This window comes from Salmo salar, chromosome 03 (genome assembly GCF_965601325.2).
Source record: "Salmo salar chromosome 03, fSalSal1, whole genome shotgun sequence".
NCBI lineage: Eukaryota > Metazoa > Chordata > Actinopteri > Salmoniformes > Salmonidae > Salmo > Salmo salar.
The window spans coordinates 20,639,561-20,666,137 of record NC_138293.1 but is presented as its reverse complement, the minus strand read 5'-3'; the positions used below and the strand labels follow the sequence as shown (position 1 = coordinate 20,666,137).

Sequence of the window (26,577 nt, the reverse complement as noted above, 5' to 3'; positions counted from 1 at the left end):
AATATCAACTGTCTGTTCATCTGTTAAATTCCACTGTAGATTGTTCTATATTATAAACCTGCCATCCCTTTCGGATGCATCGAGCAAAAATAATAGGCAAACTTAAATGAGAGATGCCCATCGTAATTTGTTAGATGGTTAAGCTTCTTCGGGAATATAAACTCATCATGGCCAGAAAAGAAAGTGAGGAATTTATTCTGCAATGGTTATGAAAATATGTATTATGTTTATATTGTTCATTTCAGAAATTTGAAATTACAGTAGGCTAGACGTACAGTATCCTAAAAAAACGTAAATTGAAAAGGTGAACCGTCTGTTCTACCATAGCGCAAAATACTTGAAAACAATATAGTTGATCTACAATATTTACTACTTTAAAGTGGGTCCAGTTAAATAAGAGATTGGATGTTGTTGACCTATAAGATAAAGTATCTTATAGGTCAACAACATCCAAGAGTATGAAACCATCACAGTCAGAAAATATTAAGAGTTTATTCTGCAATTATCATGGAAATTAACTAGGAAATATTTAATATTTCTAACTATTTTAGAATGCAAAGATGCAAAAAAAAGAATGTATCTTCGCTCTTCTCACTAACAGCAAATGATTGCATCTTGTTATTCTATTTACCTGTTTTTTGGGGGGAGGGGGGAAATAAGCATGTCATCATATCCCCCATTTGCACAAAATACTAGGCTACTTGCCTGCTTGCAATGCAGTACTTCAAGCACTATAAACTGTGCGCACGCATGGCCTAAAGTTTACCGGAAGCTAAGTACATTCCCATGTCAAGTTAAATTTTTATAAATGCCAACATTTGCGTGAGAACTGGCGCACGCATATTTTGAGGTATATCTTGTACATATGCACAATTTACAAATGGCCCCTGGTATGTGGAACATTATTACGTTAAACCAGTACAGGGATCAACATCAGGTTATGAATATGTGTTATGAGCCCTGATCAACAATGTGTCAGTGATCGGTAATAATACTTGAATGTGTGAACTGGCGGTAGCATGTGTCTGTGTGTGTGTGTGTGTGTGTGTGTGTGTGTGTGTGTGTGTGTGTGTGTGTGTGTGTGTGTGTGTGTGTGTGTGTGTGTGTGTGTGTGTGTGTGTGTGTGTGTGTGTGTGTGTGTGTGTGTGTGTGTGGGCACATGTGTTTGCGTGCATGCGTGCATGGGTAAGTACATCAGTATGTGTGCTTGTGTGTGCATGCATGTGTGTGTGTGTGCTGACTGCTGTTCTTACCTTGTTGTTAAATGTGTCTATGTTGTCCATCATGGTGGTGATAGCCTCTGAGATGTGTGTGGGGAGAGAGAGGAACACCACATCCACACTGGACACACCCTCAAACCTGTTAGAGACCTGCAGCATGGCATCTGCAGAGAGAGAGAGGGGGGATGCAATATTTTAAATGTGAATACTTGCTTATCCTGTTATGGCTAGGGGGCAGTATTTTCACGGCCGGATAAAAAACGTACCCGATTTAATCTGATTATTACTCCTGCCCAGAAACTAGAATATGCATATAATTATTAGCTTTGGAGAGAAAACACTCCAAAGTTTCTAAAACTGTTTGAATGGTGTCTGTGAGTATAACAGAAGTCATTTGGCAGGCCAAAACCTGAGAAGATTCTGTACAGGAAGTACCCTGTCTGACCATTTCTTGGCCTTCTTGATTATCTCTATCCAAAACAGGGGATCTCTGCTGTTACGTGACACTTCCTACGGCTCCCATGGGCTCTCAGAAGGCGGCAAAAAGCTGAATCGTGGCTGTGCAGGCCCTGGCTGAAAAACATTAGCGCGTTTGGATAGTGGCCGGTCAGAGTACTATGAGACTGAGGCTCGTGCACGAGTCGACTCCATGTTTTTATTCTTTCGTCTTTGAACGAAAACCACCACTCCCGGTCGGAATATTATCGCTTTTTTACGAGAAAAATGGCATAAAAATTTATTTTAAACAGCGGTTGACATGCTTCGAAGTACGGTAATGGAATATTTAGAAAGTTTTTGTCACGAAACGCGTCGGGCGCGTAACCCTTCTTTACCCTTCGGATAGTGTCTTGAACGCACGAACAAAACGCCGCTATTTGGATATAACTATGGATTCTTTTGAAACAAACCAACATTTGTTATTGAAGTAGCAGTCCTGGGAGTGCATTCTGACGAAGAACACCAAAGGTAATCAAACTTTTCTAATAGTAAATCGGAGTTTGGTGAGGGTCAAACTTGGTGGGTGTCAAAATAGCTAGCCGTGATGGCTGGGCTATCTACTCAGAATATTGCAAAATGTGCTTTCACCGAAAAGCTATTTTTAAAATCGGACACCTCGATTGCACAAAGGAGTTCTGTATCTATAATTCTTAAAATAATTGTTATGTTTTTTGAGAACGTTTATCGTGAGTAATTTAGTAAATTCACCGGAAGTGTTCGGTGGGAATGCTAGTTCTGAACGTCACATGCTAATGTAAAAAGCTGTTTTTTGATATAAATATGAACTTGATTGAACAAAACATGCATGTATTGTATAACATAATGTCCTAGGCGTGTCATCTGATGAAGATCATCAAAGGTTAGTGCTGCATTTAGCTGTGGTTTTGTTTTTTGTGACATTATATGCTAGCTTGAAAAATGGGTGTCTGATTATTTCTGGCTGGGTACTCTGCTGACATAATCTAATGTTTTGCTTTCGCTGTAAAGCCTTTTTGAAATCGGACAGTGTGGTTAGATAAAGGAGAGTCTTGTCTTTAAAATGCTGTAAAATAGTCATATGTTTGAAAAATTGAAGTTTTTGTATTTTTGAGGAATTTGTAATTCGCGCCACGCCTATCATTGGATATTGGAGCAGGTGTTCCGCTAGCGGAACGTCTAGATGTAAGAGGTTAAACAGTGCCTTCAGGAAGTATTCATACCCCTTGACTTATTTCACATTTTGTTGTGTTACAGCCTGAATTCAAAATCGATTAAATGTATTATTTTTTTCTCACCTATCTACCCACAATATCCCATGATGACAAAGTGAAAACATGTTTTAGAATTGTTTTGCAAATGTATTGAAATGGAACATAATTATTAGATAAGTACTAACACCGCTGACATGTTAGAATCACCTTTGGCAGCGATAACAGCTATGAGTCTTTCATGGGTAAGCTTCGCACCCCTGGATTGTACAATACTTGCACATTATTCTTCAAGCGCTGTCAAATTGGTTGTTGGTCATTGCTAGACAACCATTTTCAAGTTGTGCCATAGATTTTCAAGTAGATTTAAGTCAAAACTGTAACTTGGCCACTCAGGAACATTCAATGTTGTCTTGGTAAGCAACTCCAGTGTATATTTGCTTGTGTTTTAGGTTATTCTCCTGCTGAAAGGTGAATTTGTCTCCCAGGGTCTGTTGGAAAGCATATTGAACCAGGTTTTCCTATAGAATATTGCCTGTGCTTAGCTCTATCCTAAAATACTCCTTAGTCCTTGCCAATCACAAACATACCCATAACATGATGCAGCCACCACCATGCTTGAAAATATGAAGAGTGCTTCTCAGTGATGTGATGTATTGGATTTGCCCCAAACATAACGCTTTGTATTCAGGACATAAAGTTAATTTCTTTGAGTGGTTTCCTTCCTCTAAGGCATCTGAGTTAGGAAGGACACCTGCATCTTTGTAGTGACTGGGTGTATTGATACACCATCCAAAGTGTAATTAATAACTTCACAACGCTTAAAGTGACATTCAATGTCTGCTTTTTTCGCCCAAATCTACCAATAGGTGCCCTTCTTTGGAAAACCTCCCTGGTTTTTGTGATTGAATCTGTGTTTGAAATTCACTGCACAACTGAGGGAACTTACAATAATTGTATGTGTGGGGTACAGAGATGAGGTAGTCATTCAAAAATCATGTTAAACACAAATATTGTCCATGCAACTTATTATGTGACCTGTTACGCACATTTTTACTCCTGAACTTATTTAGGCTTGCCATGGCAAAGGGGTTGAATACTTATTGACTTAAGACATTTCAGGTTTTAATTTTATATTAATAAAAATAAAAATCTAAGAACATAATTTCATATTGACATTATGGGGTACTTTGTGTAGGCCAGTGACACAAAATCTCACAGTGACACATTCAATTCAGGCTGTAACACAACAAAATGTGGAAAAAGTCAACGGGTGTGAATACTTTCTGAAGTCACTGTAGGAAATAAAATGAAATTAGTGTGCAAATGTGTGCGTGTGTGTGTGAAATTAGGGTGTGTGTTTTTATGTGTCTCACCAGCCAAGTTCCTCCACTCTGTGTCCAGGTCGGCCTGGTTAGCGAGGCAGCCCTTCAGCACGTTGGCACAGTAGTGGGCACAGGGCCTGGCAGAGGCCACGCCACGGCAGTGGGGACAGTACGTCATCTTCATGATGGCACGCATGCACTCTGGGCTCAGGGGCACCTGGGAGAGGAGATACAACAATATTATAGAGATACTATATGAGCCACATTACAATTCCCACCAAGTGGATTAATCCTATTGGTGCGATGCGTAGGGTGCCTTTCACGCCAGCGACCTGGGTTCACATCCCTGCCCCTCCATTTACATCAATATCATAAATCATAAATATATACAGTCAGGTCCAAAATTATTGGCCTCGCTTGATAAAGATGAGCAAAAAAGACGGTATAAAATAAATACACTGAACAAAAATATAAACTCAACATGTAAAGAGTTGGTCCCTTGTTTCATGAGCTGAAATAAAAGATCCCAGAAATGTTCCACACACACAAAAAGCGTATTTCTCTCAAATTCTGTGCACAAATTTGTTTACAACCCTGTTAGTGAGCATTTGTCCTTTGCCAAGATAATCCATCCACCTGACAGGTGTGGCATATCAAGAAGCTAAATAAACAGCATGATCTTTACAAAGTGATGAGGGAGTGTGCAATTGACATGTTGACTGCAGGAATGTCCACCAGAGCTGTTGCCAGAGAATTGCATTTTAATTTCTCTACTATAAGCCGCTTCCAACGTCGTTTTAGAGAATGTGGCAGTACGTACAACCGGCCTCACAACCACAGACCACGTTTAATAACCATGACATCCCAGGATCTCCACATCCGGCTTCTTCACCTGCGGGATCGTCTGAGACCAGCCACTCGGACAGCTGATGAAACTGTGGGTTTGCACAACCAAAGAATTTCTGCACAAACTGTCAGGGAAGCTCATCCGTGTGCTCGTCGTCCCATCCAGTGTCTTGACCTGACTGCAGTTTGGCATCGTAACCAACTTGAATGGGCAAATGCTCACCTTCGATGGCCACTGGCACGCTGGTTAAGTGTGCTCTTCATGGAAGAATCTGTGGCGTCGTGCGGGCGAGCAGTTTACAACGTTGTGAACAGAGTGCCCCATGGCGGAGGTGGGGTTATGGTATGGGCAGGCATAAGCTATGGACAACGAACACAATTGCATTTTATCAATGGCAATTTGAATGCACAGAGATACCGTGAAGAGATCCTGAAGCCCAATGTCGTGCCATTCATCCGCCGCCATCACCTCATGTTTCAGCATGATAATTCACTGCCCAATGTCGCAAGGATCTGTACACAATTCCTTGAAGCTGAAAAAGTCCCAGTTCTTCCATGGCCTGCATTCTCACAAAACATGTCACCCATTGAGCATGTTTGGGATGCTCTGGATCGATGTGTACAACAGCATGTTCCAGTTCTCACCAATATCCAGCAACTTCGGACAGCCATTGAAGAGGAGTGGGACAACATTCCACAGTCCACAATCAACAACCTGATCAACTCTATGCGAAGGAGATGTGTCATGCTGCATGAGGCAAATGTTGGTCACACCAGACATTGACAGGTTTGCTCATCCATGCCCCTACTTTCTTTTTAGGTATCTGTGACCAACAGATGTATATCTGTATTCTCAGTCATGTGAAATCCATGGATTAGGGCCTAATGAATTTATTTCAATTAACTGATTTCCTTATATGAACTGTAACTCATTAAAATCTTTGAAATTGTTGCATGTTGCATTTATATTTTTGCTAAAATAATTGAACATGATATAATTGTATACTAATACAGTTGCTCAGAGAAAGAGATTTTGTTTAATGAGTGATAGAAAAATCTAAAAAAGAGAGGGGTCAAAATGATTGGCACCCCTGTATTCAAAATCCAGCACCCTCCCCTGGCGAGAATAACGACTCTGAGTCTTTTTCTAAAATGTTTTATGAGATTGGAGAACACATTGGGAGGGATCTTGATATGAGAGCATTCTGTCAGGCTGTATCACGGCCTGGTACGGCAACTGCACCATCCTGCAACAGCAAGGCTCTCGAGAGGGTGGTGCAGTCAGCACAACGCATCACCGGGAGCATACTGCCTGCCCTCCACAACACCTACAGCACCCAGCGTCACAGGACGGCCAAGAAGATCATCAAGTACCTCAGCCACCCAAGCCACAGCCTTTTCATCCCGCTATCATCCAGAAGGCGATGTCAGTACAGGTGCATCAAAGCTGGGACCGAGAGACTGAAAAACAGCTTTGAGGCCAGCAGACTGTTAAATAGCCATCATTAGCAGGCCTCCACCCAGTACCCTGCTCTGAACTTAGTCACTGTCACTTGCCGGCTACCACCCGGTTACTCATCCCTGCACCTTAGAGGCTGCTGCCCTATGTACATAGACATGGGAACTTGGTCACTTTAGTAATGGAAGACTGTTCATTTTAATAATGTTTACATACTGCTTTACCCATATACTGTATATTTATATTGATACTCCGGACTCCAACATTGCTCGTCCTAATATTTCTATATTTCTTAATTCCATTGTTTTACTTTTAGATTTGTGTGTATTGTTGTATATTGTTAGATATTAATGCACTGTTGGAGCTAGGAACACAAGTATTTTGCTATACCTGTAATAACATCTGCTAAACATGTGTATTCGACAAATACAATTTCATGTGATATCTTTTGTCTGCGCTTATGTACTGCCCTCTTCAATTAAAACCACAGGTTTTCAAAGGGGTTCAAGTCCAGAGACAGATGGCCATTGCCAAAGGTGGATTTTTTGGGGGTCAATTAACCATTTCTTTGTGTATTTTGATGTGTGGTTGGCGTTATTGTCTTGCTGGAAGATTCACTTGCGGCCAAGTGTCAACCTTCTGGCAGTGGCAATCAGGTTTTGGCCAAAAGTTTCCTGTAAAGTGCATGATGCCATTGACCTCAACAAGGGCCCAAGATCAGTGGAAACCATTGACCTCAACAAGGGCCCAGGATCAGTGGAAACCATTGACCTCAACAAGGGCCCAGGATCAGTGGAAACCATTGACCTCAACAAGGGCCCAGGATCAGTGGAAACCATTGACCTCAACAAGGGCCCAGGATTAGTGGAAACCATTGACCTCAACAAGGGCCCAGGATTAGTAGAAACCATTGACCTCAACAAGGGCCCAGGATCAGTGGAAACCATTGACCTCAACAAGGGCCCAGGATCAGTGAAAGGAAAATAGCCCTGTAACATCAGATATCCACCACCATATTTTACAGTAGGTATGAGGTACTTTTCTGCATATGCTTCCGTTTTGCGATGTGAAACCCACCATTGTTGTGTGTGGCCAAAGAGCTTAAGATCCTTTGAATGTGTGAGTTTCCTTGGTGGTGGGCGAACAAACGAGACACACAGAATACAGCGGGAGGTCACTTCCCATGGCCATTCTTTTACGCTAGCGCCGCACTTTTAGCTTTTTTTCTGTCCGGTTACCGTGGAAACCAATCGTCAAAGAATTTGCTTTGTGTGCACGACAAGGTCCATGACACCGCCGTTTGCGCTTTTCTCCGATCCCTCCATCCTTCTTCTCCTTTTCCTTCTCTCTCTCTCTATCCCACTGGGCTGTTCCCTCAGGAAAGGGCCTTGGGCCGTTAAAACTGAAACTGGGTTAATACCAGTACGCCCTGCTCACAAGAGACCCCCTGCTACGCATACGAAACTACAGTATGTGTGTGTGTGTGTGTGTGTGTGTGTGTGTGTGTGTGTGTGTGTGTGTGTGTGTGTGTGTGTGTGTGTGTGTGTGTGTGTGTGTGTGTGTGTGTGTGTGTGTGTGTGTGTGTGTGTGTGCGTGCGTGTGTGAGAGACTGAGGGCTCAGCTTGGTATACAAAACTCCTCTAAACCAAACTGGGGCAGTCTGATGCTTTTCCTGGAATCTTCAACCCTTGTCATACCAAAGTCAGACAAAGCCTAGTTAGCAGAAACATACAGTCAAAGACAAAAGAACATTGTACATGAAATAGTGTCCGTCTATCGTCATGACACTACAGCACGCCCCGTGTCCACCCTCCTCTCCTCCTTTACTCCTTCTCTCCTCCCCTTCTCCTCCGCCTACTGCTCCACTTGATAGGCAAGAGAATAAGTCAGACGATCAATGCTTTGATGTGAGAGATAGAGAGAGAGAGAGGGGGAGAGGGAGAGAGAGATAGGGGAGAGAGATGGAGGGAGAGAGAGAGAGGAGAGAGAGGGAGAGAGAGTGGAGAGATGGGAGAGAGAGAGAGTGAGTGTAGAGACAGTGGAGAGAGAGAGGAGAAAGAGAGAGAGAGAGAGAGGGAGAGAGCGAGAGGGGAGAGAGAGACTGACTTTTTGTCTTTCTTTAATGAAACATTCTCATTTCATTAAAATCCCCCACCCCCCTTAAAACAAAACACCAGAAAATCTCCTGTACTGCACTACTGCATACATGTATCATTCTCACCTTGCCTTCTACACGCCGGTACAAAAACAACATCACAATAACCAAAATCTCACCACTTCTACAACCGTATATCCATCCCATCTTCCCCAGCTGTATAGACAGCCCCCCCAACACACCTGAAACATTTCCATACCTTTTATCATTTTATAAAACTCAAATTCCACCCTAAGGCGCGCAGAGACCATCCCCTGAAATAATATTAAAGGGTCTTTTATCCCCCCACCTTTGACCCTGTTCCTCCTTGTTAACCAAATAGCCAACTTTGCCTGAGCAAAGAAACAACATTGGTACTTTTTTTAGTTTTACATATTCACCCAACACACTACTCTTTCCCGCTTCTCTGGCACCATTTATATTAAGCGAGCCTACCCAAAGTGTCTCCATAAGAAGTGGGAGAAAAAACAGCAAAGAAAGTGACCAATAGCAAAGCTCAAAAAGCCCCAGTGCCAGAAAGATACTCTTCATCTAAACAGCGTCTGAAGGTAGACCTTTACGCACTGTTGTGACCCACTTCCTCAACCTAAACTGTTTCCTGGGTGAGAGGACACCATGCCCCTCATTTTTCATAGCATGTTGTACTGATCTTACAAACTTTCTTAGATCAGAAAAAAATCCCTCACCGTGTACTTTGACCCCTCTGCTTGACTGGCTGTCAGCTCCGGATCCATTGAGTAGGAGTCTGAAAAAAAATCCTCCTATTCATCCTCTTCCTCAGACTCACCTTCCTCCTCCTCATCTCCATCTCCCATGCTGACCACCTGCCCTTCCTCTCTGGCTAGGGCCTCCCCCCAGCACCAGGCAAAGGTTCCTTGGTGCCTTTGACCACCCCAGCCTCTCCCATCCCACCTCCTTTCTTCTCCCCCTTTTTCCTTTTCCGCTTGACACCATCCCCCCCAGTCTCTTACACTTCCCCACTATACTCTCCTCATCCACTAGCATAACCTGACTAGGCCCAACCTCATCTACATCACCATCCATAACATGACAAGGCCCAGCCTCATCTACATCACCATCCATAGCATGACTAGGCCCAGCCTCATCTACACGACCATCCATAACCTGACTAGACCCAGCCTCATCTTCACCACCATCTATAACCTGACTAGGCCCAGCCTCATCTACACCACCATCTGTAGCCTGACTAGACCCAGCCTCAGCTACACCACCATCTGTAGCCTGCCTAGACCCAGCCTCAGCTACACCACCCTCCATAGCATGACTAGGCCCAGCCTCATCTACACACCATCCCTGGCGTGACTAGGCCCAGCCTCATCTACACACCATCCCTGGCGTGACTAGGCCCAGCCTCATCTACACACCATCTCTAGCCTGACTAGGCCCAGCCTCATCTACACACCATCTCTAGCCTGACTAGGCCCAGCCTCATCTACACACCATCCCTGGCGTGACTAGGCCCAGCCTAATCTACACACCATCTCTAGCCTGACTAGGCCCAGCCTCATCTACACACCATCTCTAGCCTGACTAGGCCCAGCCTCATCTACACACCATCCCTGGTGTGACTAGGCCCGGCCTCTGCTGCCTGCGTTTCATTCCCCCCCACACGTTGACCTCGATTTCCCCAACTGGCACTTGTACTCTCACCTCTGCCTTTATGTGGGCACGCAAAGCTCTTATGCCCCAAATCCCCACACTCAAAACACCGTAGACTATCTGTACTTGCAAACCCTGCGTAGAGCTCCTCCCCATGCCTCACTTTAAAATGCAAAATGCTCCACCATAGAAAATAAAAATGGAAAGAAAAGACCAAGGAGAGAATCAAGAAAATAAGTTAGGACAGAGCCCTACACACCAAACACTCAAACTCCAAAAAACTACCGGCATGCACTGCGAGAGAGAGAGAGAGAGAGAGAGAGAGAGAGAGAGAGAGAGAGAGAGAGAGAGAGAGAGAGAGAGAGAGAGAGAGAGAGAGAGACTTTTGACTTTTTGTCTTTCTTTACTGAAACATTCTCATTTCATTTAAAACTCACCACCCAATCTCCCCCTTAAAAATAAAACCAAAAATACATCCTGTAATGCATACATGTACCATACTTGCCTTTCCAGCAACCACATGATACAAGCCCACATCACAATACTCAAGACAATACCCACTCCTACAACCGTATATCCAAAACATCTTCCCCAGCTATACAGACAGCCCCCCCAACACACCATATCTCCTGAAACATCTCCACACTTTTTATCATTTTATAGAACTCAAACTCAACCCTAAGGCGCGCAGAGACCATCCCATTAAACAATAATAAAGGGTCTGTTATCCCCCCACCTTTGACCCTGTTCCTCCTTGTTAGCCAAATAGCTAACTTTGCCTGAGCAAACAGAAAATTCAACAAAACACATTTTTCCTTCTCCTTACTTGAATACCTGTATCCCATTATGAACACCCCAACAGTAAAGACCACCCCCAACCTCTCACACAGACATTCCAACAGAGACATTAATGGCATTAATCTGGTGCACACAGAAAACACATGAATCACAGTTTCTTTCATTTTACAGAAAGGACACTCCTGCCCGACTCCCGGTTCAACCCGTGCCAACCAGCTGTTAGTGGCCAGGGCTCCATGTAGAACCCTCCACTGGAGGTCCCCTGACCTCTTTGGTACTGGGGGTTTGTAGAGCCCCCTCCATCTAAAACCCACCATACTCTCCACCCCACATACCCCCTGCCACTGATGTGCCTTCACTCCTGTTAGGCTCCTAATGTTCCTCACCTTAACACAGAGGTTGTAGAGGGCTTTACCTCCCACCCCTTCAAACTCCCCCAGGCTCGGAGTGTTAAAATCTAACAAGTCCTCCAGACCCCCTTGCCAGTCTCCAGTCTCTGCCGTCACCTGCAGTGGCGGAAACATTGGTGGCCCCTCTCCCTTTGGCTGCTCAAACATCCCCCTTACCGGCTCAGACAGTGCCTCCTGGACCTCCTCCAGGAATCTCTCCAGCAGCCTAAGAGACGTTATTCCTGTTTGCTGTGCCAAGACTTCCGGGCTTTTCCACCCCTCCTCTCCCAGGAGTCTCAAGTCACCCAGCCTTTTTACACCCCCTGCCATCAGTTGCCTCTGCAGGGTGGCCGACTGGACCGATCTCAAAGGGATGGCTGGGTTGTGGAAGATAGGCTCCTCCCACACCCACAGCCCAGGCTCCACACCCCCTTCTCGTGTGTGCCTTAGCAGCTGCCAGGCCCTCAGCACCGCAGAGTAAAAATCTGAGAGACCTGCTGTACTCAGCCTCTCCAGCTTCATGAGGAACAACTGCCGGTCCAACCCTAAATCTCCAGCTCTCCTCAGCAGCGCGCATGCTGGTTCCCTCCAGCCAACATCAGTATGGTACAGCAGTCTCTGTGCCGCCTTTAGCCGGAAAGCAGCCATCCTGCTCTCCAGTTCCACCAGGCCCTGTCCTCCTTCGTGGGCGGTCATATACAACACTGCCGCCCTCAGCCAGTGATGGCCCGACCAGAAGAAGTCCACCAGCTTGCGTTGCAGGTCTGCGAGCAGACCGGCGGGGGGGTTGAGGACAGCCAGTTTATGCCACAGGGAAGATGCCACCAGGTTGTTAATTATCAGCACCCTCCCTCTATATGACACTTGGGACAGGAGCCACCTCCACCTGGCCAGTCTTGACACCACTGCCTGTGACAGCCCCTCCCAGTTCTTCCTGACCCACCTCTCCGAGCCCAGGTACACCCCCAACACTTTAAGCCCTTCACAATCCCACTGCAAACCCCCTGGAAGCAGAGGAGGAGCCCTATCCCCCCATGCCCCACATAACAGAGCTTTGCTCTTGCCCCAGTTTACCTTAGCTGATGAAGCTCCCTCGTACACCTTCAGACTGGTCTCCAGTGCCTGCATATCCTTACCATCCCTGACCATCACAGAAACATCATCTGCATATGCTGACACTGCTATGCCTGTCACCACACCCATACCTGTCCAGCACACTCCCTGCAGTCTCCTGCGTAGCAGGCCTAAAAAAGGCTCAATGGCTAATGTGTATAACTGCCCAGATAGAGGGCATCCTTGTCTAATGCCCCGTCTCACCCAGACTGGCCTACTGAGCCCCCCTACCACCTTAACCATACATGACGCCCCAGCATACAACAGCTTCACATAGGTCAAAAACCTCTTCCCAAACCCAAACACAGACATCACATTAAACAGATACCCATGGTCCACTCTATCAAAAGCCTTCTCTTGATCTAAAGAGACCAGTCCAAAGTTCACATTAGAACCTCTCGACAAGTCCAACATGTCCCTAATTAAGAACAAGTTGTCTGTGATTGAGCGTCCCGGTACACAATATGTTTGGTCCTTATGTACTATTGAGTCCAAGTGGGACTTCAGTCTGTTAGAGAGGACCTTGGCAAATATCTTGTAGTCCGCACAGAGCAATGCCACAGGCCTCCAGTTCTTAAGTTCACACAAGTCCCCTTTTTTGGGCAGTAGAGTCAGAGCCGCCCGACGGCAGCTCATCGGCAACTCTCCTACCCCGACGCATTCACGCAACACGCAAAAGAAGTCCTGTCCAATTATTCCCCAGAATTTTTTATAAAACTCCACTGGGAGTCCATCAACCCCCGGTGCACGACCGGGGGACATCTGGGTTACGGCCTCTGCCAGTTCATGGGACAACAGAGGAACGTCCAAATCGTCCCTCTGTGCCAGAGAGAGTTTAGGGAGTCCTGTGAACAAGACCTGAGCACACAAAGGATCACACTCTTCTGCCCTATACAATTCAGTATAAAACTCCACAGTCCGCTCCCGCATCTCACCCACCACAGAGGTCACCCGCCCATCAGACAGCCGTAGACAATGCATACCCTTGGCTTCACTGCTCTGTCTTTCCAAACCAAAGAAGAAGGAGCTGGGAGCATCCATCTCCTTGAGCATGGAGAATCTAGCTCTTACAAGTGCTCCCTTTGCTTTAACCTGGAAAAAAACTGCCCAGGTCCCTGCGTAATTCAGCTAAATTAGCCTGGAGGCCTACATTGCCTTGCCCCACCATCTCTACCTCCATCTCACTAATACACCGCTCTAGTTCCCCCAATACTCTCCTAGCCTCTGAGGATGAGAGAGCTGTGTATTGTTGACAGAAAAGACGAATTTGGACTTTCCCCACATCCCACCATTGGCTCAGAGACTCATACTCCTCTATTTGCTGCCTCCACCTTTCCCAGAAGGTCTGGAAACCTGCGCAAAAAGTGGCATCTTGTAAGAGCTTTACATTGAATTTCCAATAGGATGCCTGCCGGGGCCCTGGTGAAATAGACAGCCGAGCCATGGTTATGTAATGATCGGAAAACCCCACCGGGAGAATGGTAGCGCCCAACAGCCTATTGCTCCGATTCCTAGACATATAAAACCGATCAAGTCGGGCTGCACTCACCCTAGCCCCAAAAACCTTCACCCATGTGTACTGTCTTGTGTTCGGATGTTTAGTTCTCCAAACATCCACTAAGTCGAACTGATTAATAATGTCCCTTAACACTCCCACTGACACTGAATGAGGCTCTTCCCCATTTCTGTCTTTTGTAAAATCCATTGTGCAGTTCCAGTCCCCTCCGACCACCAGTGTCTCCTCAGGCGCTACCTGTGAGAGTTCCTGTCTAAGACTCCCAAATAGAACCCCTCTTTCTCTCCCTGTGTTAGGCGCATACACATTTATAAAGACAAAACCCATGTTGTTAATTTCTGCTTTAACAACAAGGAGCCTACCCCTACACACCTCCTTTGAGGAGCAAATTTTTACAGACAGACCCGGTGCAAAAAGGACTGCCACTCCTGCACTAAGATTTGTCCCATGGCTCAACACACTTGCCCCTTTCCACCAGAGCCCCCAATCGACTTCATTCAACACATCACTATGTGTCTCCTGCAGAAACAACACCTGTACTTTTTTTTGTTTTACATATTCACCCAACACACTCCTCTTTCCCGCATCTCTGGCGCCATTTATATTGAGCGAGCCTACCCGTAGAGTCTCCATAAGAAGTGGGAGAAAAGCCAGCAGAGAAAAAAGACCAATAGCAAAGCTCAAAAACCCCAGTGTCAGAAAGAAAGTATACATCTAAACAGTGTCCGAAGGTAAACCCTTGTGACCCACTTCCTCAACCTAAACCGTTTCCTGGGTGAGAGGACACCATGCCCCTCATTTTTCACAGCATGTTGTACTGATCGTACAAACTTTCTTGAATCAGGAAAAAAAGCCTCAAGATGAACTTTTTTCCCCTTGGTCTCATTCAGGAACCTTGTCAGTTCTCTCAACGTGTACTTAGACCCCTCTGCTTGACTTGCTGTCAGCTCCGGGCCTATTGAAGAGGAGTCTGAAAAAAATATCTCCTCATCCTCTTCCTCAGACTCACTTTCCTCCTCATCTCTATCTCCCACCCTGACCACCTGCTCTTCCTCTCTGGTCATGGCATCCCCCACAGCAACAGGCAAAATTTCCATTGTTCCTTTAACCACACCCTTTTTCCTTTTCCGCTTGGCACCCTCCTCCTCCCCCCCTAGTCTCTTACACTTCCCCACTATACTCTCCTCATCCACTAGCATAACCTGACTAGACCTAGCATCCTCCACACCACCCTCCATAGCATGACTAGGCCCAGCATCATTTACACCATCCTCCATATCATAGCTAAGCCCAGCCTCAGCTACCCCACCATCTCTAGCCTGACTAGGCTTAGCCTCCACTACCCCACCATCTCTAGCCTGACTAGACCCAGCCTCCGCTACACCACCATCTCTAGCCTGACTAGACCCAGCCTCCACTACACCACCATCTCTAGTCTGACTAGACCCAGCCTCCTCTACCCCACCATCTCTTGCCTTACTAGACCCAGCCTCAGCTACCCCACCATCCCTGGTATGACTAGGCCCAGCCTCTGCTGTCTGCATCTCATTTCCCCCTGCACTTTGACCTCGATTTCCCCCACCGGCGCTTGTATCCTCACTTTGTCTACGGCCTTTATGTGGGCACGCAAAGCTCTTATGCCCCAAATCCCCACACTCAAAACACCGTAGACTGTCTGTGCTGGCAAACCCTGCATAGAGCCCCTCCCCATGCCTCACTTTAAAATGCACATTTAGCTGTTGCTCATTGTTGTTCAGAAACATAAACACTTGCCTCCGGAACGAAACAACGTGCTTAACAGCAGCTGCCTGAAAACCTGCCGATAGTACACGAAACCCGCTAGCAAACTTACCAAAACGACTCAGCTCTTTCCTGATTTGATCGTCCGTAATAAACTGAGGTAAATTTGCAACAACTACTCTTGTCGAAGGGGTAGAAAGAGGTAAAACTGGCACCAACACATCCCTTACAAATATTCCGCTAGCAATTAGCCTACCAACCAAATTTTCTCTTTTCATGAACACCACCACCGCTTTGTTCATTCTAGAAGCAGAATGTATAAATTCAGCTCCTACCTGTTCGCCGACCGCGAGCAGAACCTCCTCCACCTTAACTCCATTCTCAGGAACACACCTGAATCCATGCCGTATCGACAGCGTCTCCTCCGCGCTAGGCTGAGAAGCCATCGCGCATACCACACCTTGCAAACCCCAGAAACCTTACTCTGTCCTCTTCCACCCTAACTCTGAAAGAAAAAGGTGGATACCGCGAAAACAAAGAGTCTAGAAAGTTAGTTAGGACAGAGTCCTCCGCACCAAACACTCAAACTCCAAAAAACTCCCAGCATGCACACAGAGAGAGAGAGAGAGAGAGAGAGAGAGAGAGAGAGAGAGAGAGAGAGAGAGAGAGCCCTGAAGGACGTAGCCCCAGGAGCAACAGAGCAACGGACATCCCGCCCAGACCAGGGAGACACCCTCCCAGAACCCCTCCAGAAGGACCTGCACCGAGAGAACCCATGCCAAGAGGACCTGCACCCAGACCACAGCATCACCAGCCACACCCCAACCAGCTAAGACCACCCCAAGCAAACCCTGGCCACACCCTATATAGGCCCACCCATATCAGAACTATGACCCTTCTACCCACCCTATGCCCCCCGCCCCTTTGGCAAGGACCTCAACATGACAGCAGGACATATGCCCAGGTCGTGAGAAGAGCAACAGGCCCAACCCCGACTATTACACCCGCCCAAGCCACATCCTGCGACCTAAGAGGTATGTATCAGATGCTCAACATGCTCTGCTCACACCTACTGTGATGGTCCGGGCCTAAACCACACAAAAACAACAGTAGACACTATGGAACACAACATTTTACGATCTCATCCTGGAATATACAAGGTCTGACGTCATCTGCCTTTGGTATAAAGACCAGGAACCCAGACTTCATCAAAGAAATTGGAATACAGAAATTGTCATCCTACAAGAAACGTGGTATAAAGGAAACGGACCCACTGGTTGCCCTCTAGGTTACAGAGAGCTGGTAGTCCCATCCACCAAACTACCAGGTGTGAAAAAGGGAAGAGACAACAGGGGTATGCTAATTTGGAATAAAGCAGACCTAACCCACTATTAAATTAGTCAAAACAGGAACCTTTTTCATCTGGCTAGAAATTCATGAGGAAAATATCTCAACAGAGAAAAAATGTCCTCATATGTGCTACCAAAATCCCCATACTTTAACGATGACAACTTCTCCTTCTGAGACGGGGAGATCAACAATGTCCAGGCCCAGGGACATGTACTAGTCTGTGGTTACCTAAATGCCAGAACTGGAGAAGATCCTGACACCCTCAGTACACAGGGGGACAAACACCAACCTGGAGGTGACAGCATTCCCTCCCCCACATGCCCCCCTAGACACAACTATGACAACATAACCAACAAAAATGGGTCACAACTTCTACAGCTCTGTCGAAAGTCGGAAGGTTACATACTCCTTAGCCAAATACATTTAAACTCAGTTTTTCACAATTCCTGACATTTAATCCTAGTAAAAATTCCCTGTCTTAGGTCAGTTAGGACCACCACTTTATTTTAACAATGTGAAATGTCAGAATAATAGTAGAGAGAATTATTTATTTCAGCTTTTATTTCTTTCATCACATTCCCAGTGGGTCAGAAATGTACATACACTCAATTAGTATTTGGTAGCATTGCCTTTAAATTGTTTAACTTGGGTCAAACATTTCAGGTAGCCTTCCACAAGCTTCCCACAATAAGTTGGGTGAATTTTGGCCCATTTCTCCTGTTCAGAGACTTACGGCTTGGGGGTAGAAGCTATTTAGGAGCCTCTTGGACCTAGACTTGGCACTCCGGTATTGGTTGCCGTGCAGTAGCAGAAAGAAAAGTCTATGACTAGAGAGGCTGTAGTCTTTGACAATATTTAGGGCCTTCCTCTGACCACCTGGTATAGAGGTCCTGGATGGCAGGAAGTTTGGGCCAAGTGATGTACTGGGTCATACTGGGTCATGTACTGGGCCTACCACTTTTGTGTCATCAGCAACTTAATGATGGTGTTGGAGTCGTGCCTGGCAGTGCAGTCATGAGTGAACAGGGAGTACAGGAGGGGACTGAGAACTCACCCCTGAGGGGAACCTGTGTTGAGGATCAGCGTGGCGGATGTGTTGTTACCTACCCTTACCACCTGGGGGCGGCCCATCAGGAAGTCCAGGATCCAGTTGCAGAGGGAGGTATTTAGTCCCAGTGTCCTTAGCTTATTGATGAGCTTTGAGGCCACTATGGTGTTGAATGCTGAGCTGTAGTCAATGAATAGTACTCTCACATCGGTGTTCATTTTGTCCAGGTGTGAAAGGGCACTGTGGAGTGCAATAGAGATTGCATCATCTATGGATCTATTGGTGCGGTATGCAAATTGGAGTGGGTCTAGGGTTTCTGGGATAATGGTGTTGATGTGAGCCATGAGCAGCCATTCAAAGCATTTCATGGCTACAGACATGAGTGCTATGTATCGATAGTCATTTAGGCAGGTTACCTTGGTGTTCTTGGGCACAGGGACTATGGTGGTCTGCTTGAAACATGTTGGTATTACAGACTCAGACAGGGAGAGGTTGAAAATGTCAGTGAAGACACTTGCCAGTTGGTCAGCGCATGCTCGGAGTACATGTCCTGGTAATCCGTCTGGCCCTGCGTCCTTGTGAATGTCGACCTGTTTAAAGGTCTTACTCACATCGGCTGCGGAGAGCGTGTTCACACATTCGTCCAGAACAGCTGATGCTCTCATGCATGTTTCAGTGTTACTTGCCTCGAAGCGAGCATTGAATTTATTTAGCTCGTCTGGTAGGCTCGTGTCACTGGGCAGCCATCGGCTGTGCTTCGCTTTGTAGTCTGTAATAGTTTGCAGACCCTGCCACATCCGAAGAGCGTCGGAGCCGGTGTAGTACGATTCGATCTTAGTCCTGTATTGATGCTTTGCCTGTTTGATGGTTCGTCGGAGGGCATAGCGGGATTTCTTATAAGCTTCCGGGTTAGAGTTCCGCTCCTTGAAAGCGGCAGCTCTACCCTTCAGCTCAGTGTGAATGTTGCCTGTAATCCATGGCTTCTGGTTGGGGTATGTATGTACAGTCACTGTGGGGAAGACGTCCTCGATGCACTTATTGAGAAAGCCAGTGACTGATGTGGTGTACTCATCAATGCCATCGGAAGAATTCCGGAACATGTTCCAGTCTGTGATAGCAAAACAGTCCTGTAGTTTAGCATCTGCTTCATCTGACCACTTTTTTATTGATCTAGTCACTGGTGCTTCCTGCTTTAATTTTTGCTTGTAAACTGGAATCAGGAGGATAGAATTATGGTCAGATTTGCTTTATCAGAGGCTGCTGTTCTATCCTGACGATAGTGTATAATTCGACAGCTGTATGTTCTTAATGTCGTCGTTCAGCCACGACTCAGTGAAACATAAGATATCAACGTTTTTAGGGTTAGGCATCCCGTCAGCGGGACACCTGTCGACAACATCCTGTGAAATTGGAAGGCGAGCAATTCAAATAAATAATCGTAGTATTAAACATTTATGAACATACAAGTATCTTATATCGGTTAAAAGCTTACATTCTTGTTAATCTAACTGCATTGTCCTATTTACAATAGGCTTTACAGCGAAAGCATACCATGTGATTGTTTGAGGACGGCACCCCACATCAACATATTTTTCAACCAGCACAGGCTTCATAAAATCACAAATAGCGATTAAATAATAACTTACTTTTTGAAAATCTTCCTCTGTTTGCAATCCCAAGAGTCCCAGCTACAACATGCATGGTTAGATAAAATCTTTCTTTATATTCCAAAAAGTCTGTTTAGTTGGCGCTTAGTCATATATTGGCCTTTCTCTTGCATTTGTTACAAAAAAAAGAAAACAAATAGTTTATTCTTTGTATTATCTTTTACCAAATCTAATGTGTTATATTCTCCTACATTAACTTAACATTTCCACAAACTTCAAAGTGTTTCCTTTCAAATGGTATCAAGAATATGCATTTCATTGCTTCAGATCCTGAGTTACAGGCAGTTAGATCTGGGTATGTCATTTTAGGAGAAAATTGACAAAAAGGTCAGATCCTTAAGATTAAGAGTCGAATAGATGGCAGCCTTCCCCTCCGGCGCCATCACTACATTTCCTAGTACTATTACTAGTCCTATATCCTAGTCCTATTACTAGTCCTCTGTCCTAGTCCTATATGCTTGTCCTATTACTAGTCCTATTTCCTAGTCCCATTACCAGTCTATATCCTAATCCTATTATTAGTCCTATTACTCATCCTATATCCTAGTCCTATATCCTAGTCCTATATCTTAGTCATATTACTAGTCATATACTAGTCCTATAGCCTAGTCCTATATTACTAGTCATATACTAGTTCTATACTAGTCCTATATCCTAGTCCTATATCCTAATCATATTAATAGTCCAATATCCTAGTCCTATATCCTAGTTCTGTTACTAGTCCTATTACTAGTCCTATTACTAGTCCTATATCCTAGTCCTATTACTAGTCATATTACTAGTCATATTACTAGTCATATTACTAGTCCTATAGCCTAGTCCTATATTACTAGTCATATACTAGTTCTATTACTAGTCCTATATCCTAGTCCTATATCCTAATCATATTAATAGTCCAATATCCTAGTCCTATATCCTAGTTCTGTTACTAGTCCTATTACTAGTCCTATTACTAGTCCTATATCCTAGTCCTATATCCTAGTCATATTACTAGTCATATTACTAGTCATATTACTAGTCCTATAGCCTAGTCCTATATTACTAGTCATATACTAGTTCTATTACTAGTCCTATATCCTAGTCCTATATCCTAATCATATTACTAGTCCTCTATCCTAGTCCTATATGCTTGTCCTATTACTAGTCCTATTTCCTAGTCCCATTACTAGTCCTATATCCTAGTCCTATTTCCTAGTCCCATTACCAGTCCTATATCCTAATCCTATTATTAGTCCTATTACTCATCCTATATCCTAGTCCTATATCCTAGTCCTATATCTTAGTCCTATTACTAATCATATTACTAGTCCTATAGCCTAGTCCTATATTACTAGTCATATACTAGTTCTATTACTAGTCCTATATCCTAGTCCTATATCCTAATCATATTAATAGTCCAATATCCTAGTCCTATATCCTAGTTCTGTTACTAGTCCTATTACTAGTCCTATTACTAGTCCTATATCCTAGTCCTATATCCTAGTCATATTACTAGTCATATTACTAGTCATATTACTAGTCCTATAGCCTAGTCCTATATTACTAGTCATATACTAGTTCTATTACTAGTCCTATATCCTAGTCCTATATCCTAATCATATTAATAGTCCAATATCCTAGTCCTATATCCTAGTTCTGTTACTAGTCCTATTACTAGTCCTATATCCTAGTCCTATTACTAGTCATATTACTAGTCATATATCCTAGTCCTATTACTAGTCCTATAACCTAGTCATATTTCTAGTCCTATTACTAGTCCTATATCCTAGTCCTATTCCTAATCCTATATCCCTGACGCTATATGTGCCCTTTCTGTCCCCCACTTTCATGGAATTCAAGTCACTCTCTCTGGTTTATATTTCTCTGGAATTGTTCATCTCTATCTCTTGTTCTTTTCATTTGTTTTATCACTCTCTTCACCCCCTCTTACTTATCTCTCCCAACATTTTAATTTGTATTCATATTTTTTCCATTTGTATTCATGCTCTCTGTACTCAGTATACAACTGCCCACCTGTGACTTATGCTACTGATCCCCAGACCCAGAAAAGCACACATTCAAGTTCTGCCGGCAATTCGTCCCACTCCTAAAAGGTAGGCTATATGTTATAAGCGAAACGTAGCTCAAGACAAAGTGCAAGTGTCCTCTCTCATCATTCTTGCTGCTTCAAGTTCAGTAGCCATACCTCTCTGGGCATGCGAGATCAGGTGCATGTGTGGTCTCAATTAAATAGAGTAGGGTATAGCCTATGCATGTGTTTGAGAAGGGCAGTTATCTTTCCAAGGAAATTCCCATCCTATATATGATTAAGCTATAGTTTACTATATTGCCTAGAAATAAATATTGATCACCCATATTTGTCTCTGTCTGTAAATCATCCCACTCCTAAAGGGTAGGGTATATGCAAAATGTAGCTCAAGAGAGAGCGCAAATGTCTGCTCTCTCTCCAACTCTACAAACTATGTCTAGCCTATTGGCTTATATATCCCAGTAATACCGCTAGCCTAATATAATGGGCCATGTGAGAATCTCTGGTAATTTAACCAATTTCTTAGGGTTGGGTGCGGGACCAGTTCTTGCGGGAGTTGGTGGGAATTGGACAGAAAACCAGCAGGTGCTGCGGGTGTGGGTAGGATGAAGAAATTGGACTGCACAGACCTCTACTTTGAGGCTCACACACACACACACACACACACACACACACCACACACACACACACATCTGCAGGAAGGAGTGTGTGGAGCTGGGCAGTAAAAAGGTGTTGTTACCAGATTGAAGCTTTTGGAAAGGAAACGGCACCATAAAGCACAGCCAGGGGCTCAGGCAATCAGCTCCTGCTATAGCAGTTAATGTCAGTGCGCCTCTGAAAAATGTCCCCCCTGGCTGTGGGGATTGTTAATATCAGCGCACCCATGAGAAATGGCCCCCTCCACACAAGAGTAAGGTTAAAATCAGATCACTACTACTGAGAAATATCCGCTGCTCTGTAGGGGGTCAATATTGGTGAACTGGTGAAAAATGTCCCCAGTCACGCACAGGGCAAGGGGAGTGTTCAAATCAGCGCACCAGATATTTTGAGATATTTTCCCTTACTCTCTAGGGAAAGATTGATATTGTCAAAATAGAGAAAAATACTGTTCACACTATCCTTTATGAAAAAAGGAAATCAAAGGGTTAATATCAACTATTAGTACCCACATTTTTCTATTAGCCATGAGTGAAAGTATACTAACAATGTGTACACCACAGAAATAGTCTCTCTGTAAGGCAAGGTAAGGGTTAACAATATTGTGCTGATGTGACGTTAGAATGTTAGCGTGATGCATCTATCCCAGCCTCAGTCTCTCTGTGTGTCCCTGTAGAGGAGACAAGACATGCAGCCCACACAGAAGGACCTTGGGATGGCTCAATTAAGCACACGCAGCGTAGCATAACGTAGTGTAGCTGCAAGAATAAGGGAATAAAGTCTAGAATTACCAATACCAAAGGTAGCAAAGCCAAGTGTAGCTGCGAGCATAAGGAAAATCATTAGGATGGAAACAGTTAGCGTAGCCTAGCTAGCCTAGCCACAGGCATAGACTTCTGTGACAGGGGAACAAGCATTAGAATTAGCATGGAGGTATGGGAATAAAGCCAGGCATTAGCATGGCAACAGTTAGCATAGCCTAGCCGCGGGCATACTGTAGAAGGGGAACAAGGAGGAGTATTAGCATGGGTTGACACGGTTAGCTGGCATTTCCATTCATGACGTATGCCCTCTGGGTCTGCCCTCCAGACCAGCCAGATTGGCTTACAGGACTGCAGAGCACTGCCAGCCTATGCGATGCCATGCTGATAAGCAGTTGCTAGCTATCTCAGACACACACCACTTATATCCCTCCCTTCTCCTCCCTCCCTCCCTTCCCTCCCCTCCCTTCTCATCCCTTCCCCTCCCATCTCATCCCTTCCCTTCCCCTCCCACGCCCTCCCTTCAACCTCTCCTCCCTTCTACTCCCTTCCCCTCCCTTCTCTTTTCTCCCCTTCTACTCCCTTGTCTCCCTCTACTCCCTTCTCCTCCCTTGTCTTCCTTCTACTTCCTTGTCTCTCTCCTCATCCCTTTTCCTTTTCTCCTCCCTTTCCTCCCCTCCCTTCTCAGCCCTTCCCCTCCCTTCTCATCCCTTCCCTTCCCCTCCCTTCTCATCCCTTCTCCTCCCTTCTCTCCATCCCCCTCCCTTCTCCACCCTTCCCTTCTGTACCCTTCTCCTCCCTTGTCTCCCTTCTCCTCTAATGTCTCCCTTCTCCTCCCTTGTCTCCCTTCCCCTCCCACCTCCTCCCTCCTCCTCCCTTCTCTCCCTCCCCCTCCCTTATCCTGCCTTCCCTTCTCTTCCCTTCTCCTCTCTTGTCTCCCTTCCCCCTCCCTTCTCCTACCTTCCCCTACTTTCTCCTCCCTTCTTTCCATTCTCCTACCTTTCCCTCCCTTCTCCTCCCTTCCCTTCTCCTCCCTTGTCTCCCTCCTCCTCCCTTCCCTTCTACTCCCTTGTCTCCCCACTACTCCCTTCTCCTCCCTTGTCTCCCTTCTACTCCCTTCTCCTCCCTTGTCTCCGTTCCTTCCCATCTCCTTTCTCCTTCTTTCTTCACCCTCTCCTCCCTTTCTACCTTCCCATCCATCCATTCTCCTTCCTTCCTTCCCCCTCCTCCCTTTACATCCCTTCCCCTACCTTCTCCTCCCTTCTCCTCACATCTGTCCCTTCCTCTCCCTTTTACCTACCCCTCCCGTCTCCTCCATTCCCTTTTCCTCCCTTCCCTCCCTCCCTTCTCTCCCCTCCTCTCCCTTCTACCCCCCCTCCCTTCTGCTCCCTTCCCTTCTTCTCCTCCCTTCTCTCCCTTCCCCACCCTTCCCTTTTCCTCCCTTGTCTCCCTTTTCCTCCCTTGTCTCCTTTCTCCTCCCTCTCCTCCCTTTTCCTACCTTCTCCTCCCTTCCCCTCCCTTCCACCCCCTTCTACTCCCTTCTCCTACCTTCTCCTCCCGTCTCCTCCCTTCTCTCCCTTCCCCTACCTTCTCCTCCCTTCTCCTACCTTCTACTCCCTTCTCCTCCCTTCTCCTACCTTTTCCTCCCTTCTCCTCCCTTCTCTCCCTCCCTTCTACCTTCCCCTCCATTCTCCTCCCTTTCCTTATCTTTCCATCCTCTCCCTTTTCTCCCTACTTCTCCCTTGTCCTCCTTCCCCTCTCTTCCCTCTCCTACCTTCTCTCCATTCTCCTCCCTTCTACCTTCTCCTCCCTTCCCTTCCCTTCCCTTCCCTTCCCTTCCCTTCCTTCCTTCCTCTCCCTTCCCTTCTCTTCCTTCTCCTCCCTTCTCTCCCTTCTCCTCTCTCTCCTCCCTTCTCCTCCCTTCTCCTGGAGCAGTGGAAACGGTCCCTTCCGTTCTCTTCCCTTCTCTTCCCTTTTTCCTCTCTCCCCCTCTCCTCCATTGTCTCCCCAGAGCAACTTGATCTGATCCATAATTCCTGACTGTAGCCGTTTTGCTGCTGCTGAAGGACATTGAGCGATATGTTCATTAAATGAGGTCGGCTGGGGAAAATGTGTAAGTAATTAGTGCGGCTTTTACAAAATTACAAAATGTCATCCCTGCACTAATGCCAGGGCGCTGGCAGCCGCTGCCATTCTCAATGAGGTCAGGGTGTACTCTTGGGCACATTCACATATGCACACACACAAATTATAAAGCTGTCGTGGGTCTACTTTATGTGGTACAGTATGATTTGATTGGCAGGGGTGGGGCAAGGTGTAGGTGTACATCTCTTGTCAAGGTCAACATGTGTGTACACGAGTGTCACTTCCCCTCACTCCTTTCTCTCACTTCCACTCTCTCGATGCTCTCTCTCCCAAACCCTCTACTGTACTTTCTCCCTCTGTCTCTCTCTCTCACTCATTTCACTTTCTCCTAACAACACAATCCACCACAATCCCTATTACAGTGATTAGAACCACAGGGAGAAGGCAGGGAGGGAGAGAGGGTACCCATATCCCAGCATGCCATCTGGCATTCCACTCAGCCCTCTGCCCCCCTGGCTGGTCCAATCAGACTCCAGACTCTACAGGAGGCATACATCTCCCCTCTCTCCTCAATTCCTCTATTTACCCTCTTATACCTTCCTCTCCTCCTCTCTCCACTCCATTCCTCCTTATCTCCTATTTTCTTCCTCTTTATCTCTCTCCTCCATTCCTCCACTCTCCTCTCCTCCTCCACTATCCTCACCTTTCTGCTCTCCTCTCCTTCCCTTTCTCTCAGATCACTCTATCGACATTGTCCAGAGCTGTGGCTCACTCTGTCCCTCTCCTGTACACACTGTATGTGTAAACAACCTGGTTTTATGGTCCTAGATTTCTCCCTCTTCTGTTCCTCTGTTACTCCATTAGAGATTGATTGGCCTGCAATGAGATGCCCAGCACTGTTTATAGCCTGCTATTTGGACCAGTGTTGACCACACACTGTTCTAGCGAAGAAGTATAGAGCAGCTGGAGGACTACTGTACACAGTGTGACACACAACGCTATAAAGAACTGTCTGGAGCCAGAGACGACAAGACAAAATAAATGCTGGATGCTGTAGGATCCGTGGAACATTTCAGCCATCCATTTAGCTGCTTATACTGTAGGTGCTTTTAGA

At 45.7% G+C, this 26,577-nt stretch overlaps 1 protein-coding gene across 1 annotated transcript in view; it reads right to left on the bottom strand.

The window, feature by feature from the left end:
* The window catches only part of LOC106599530 (glypican-1), a 135,264-nt gene that overhangs the window by 19,790 nt on the left and 88,897 nt on the right, over positions 1-26,577 (bottom strand). The window contains exons 6-7 of the mRNA XM_014190813.3: positions 4,282-4,447; positions 1,254-1,384 (exon numbers count right to left, since the gene is read on the bottom strand). Coding sequence (XP_014046288.1) covers positions 1,254-1,384; positions 4,282-4,447 — 297 coding nt within the window. The remainder of the gene's footprint in view (positions 1-1,253; positions 1,385-4,281; positions 4,448-26,577) is intronic.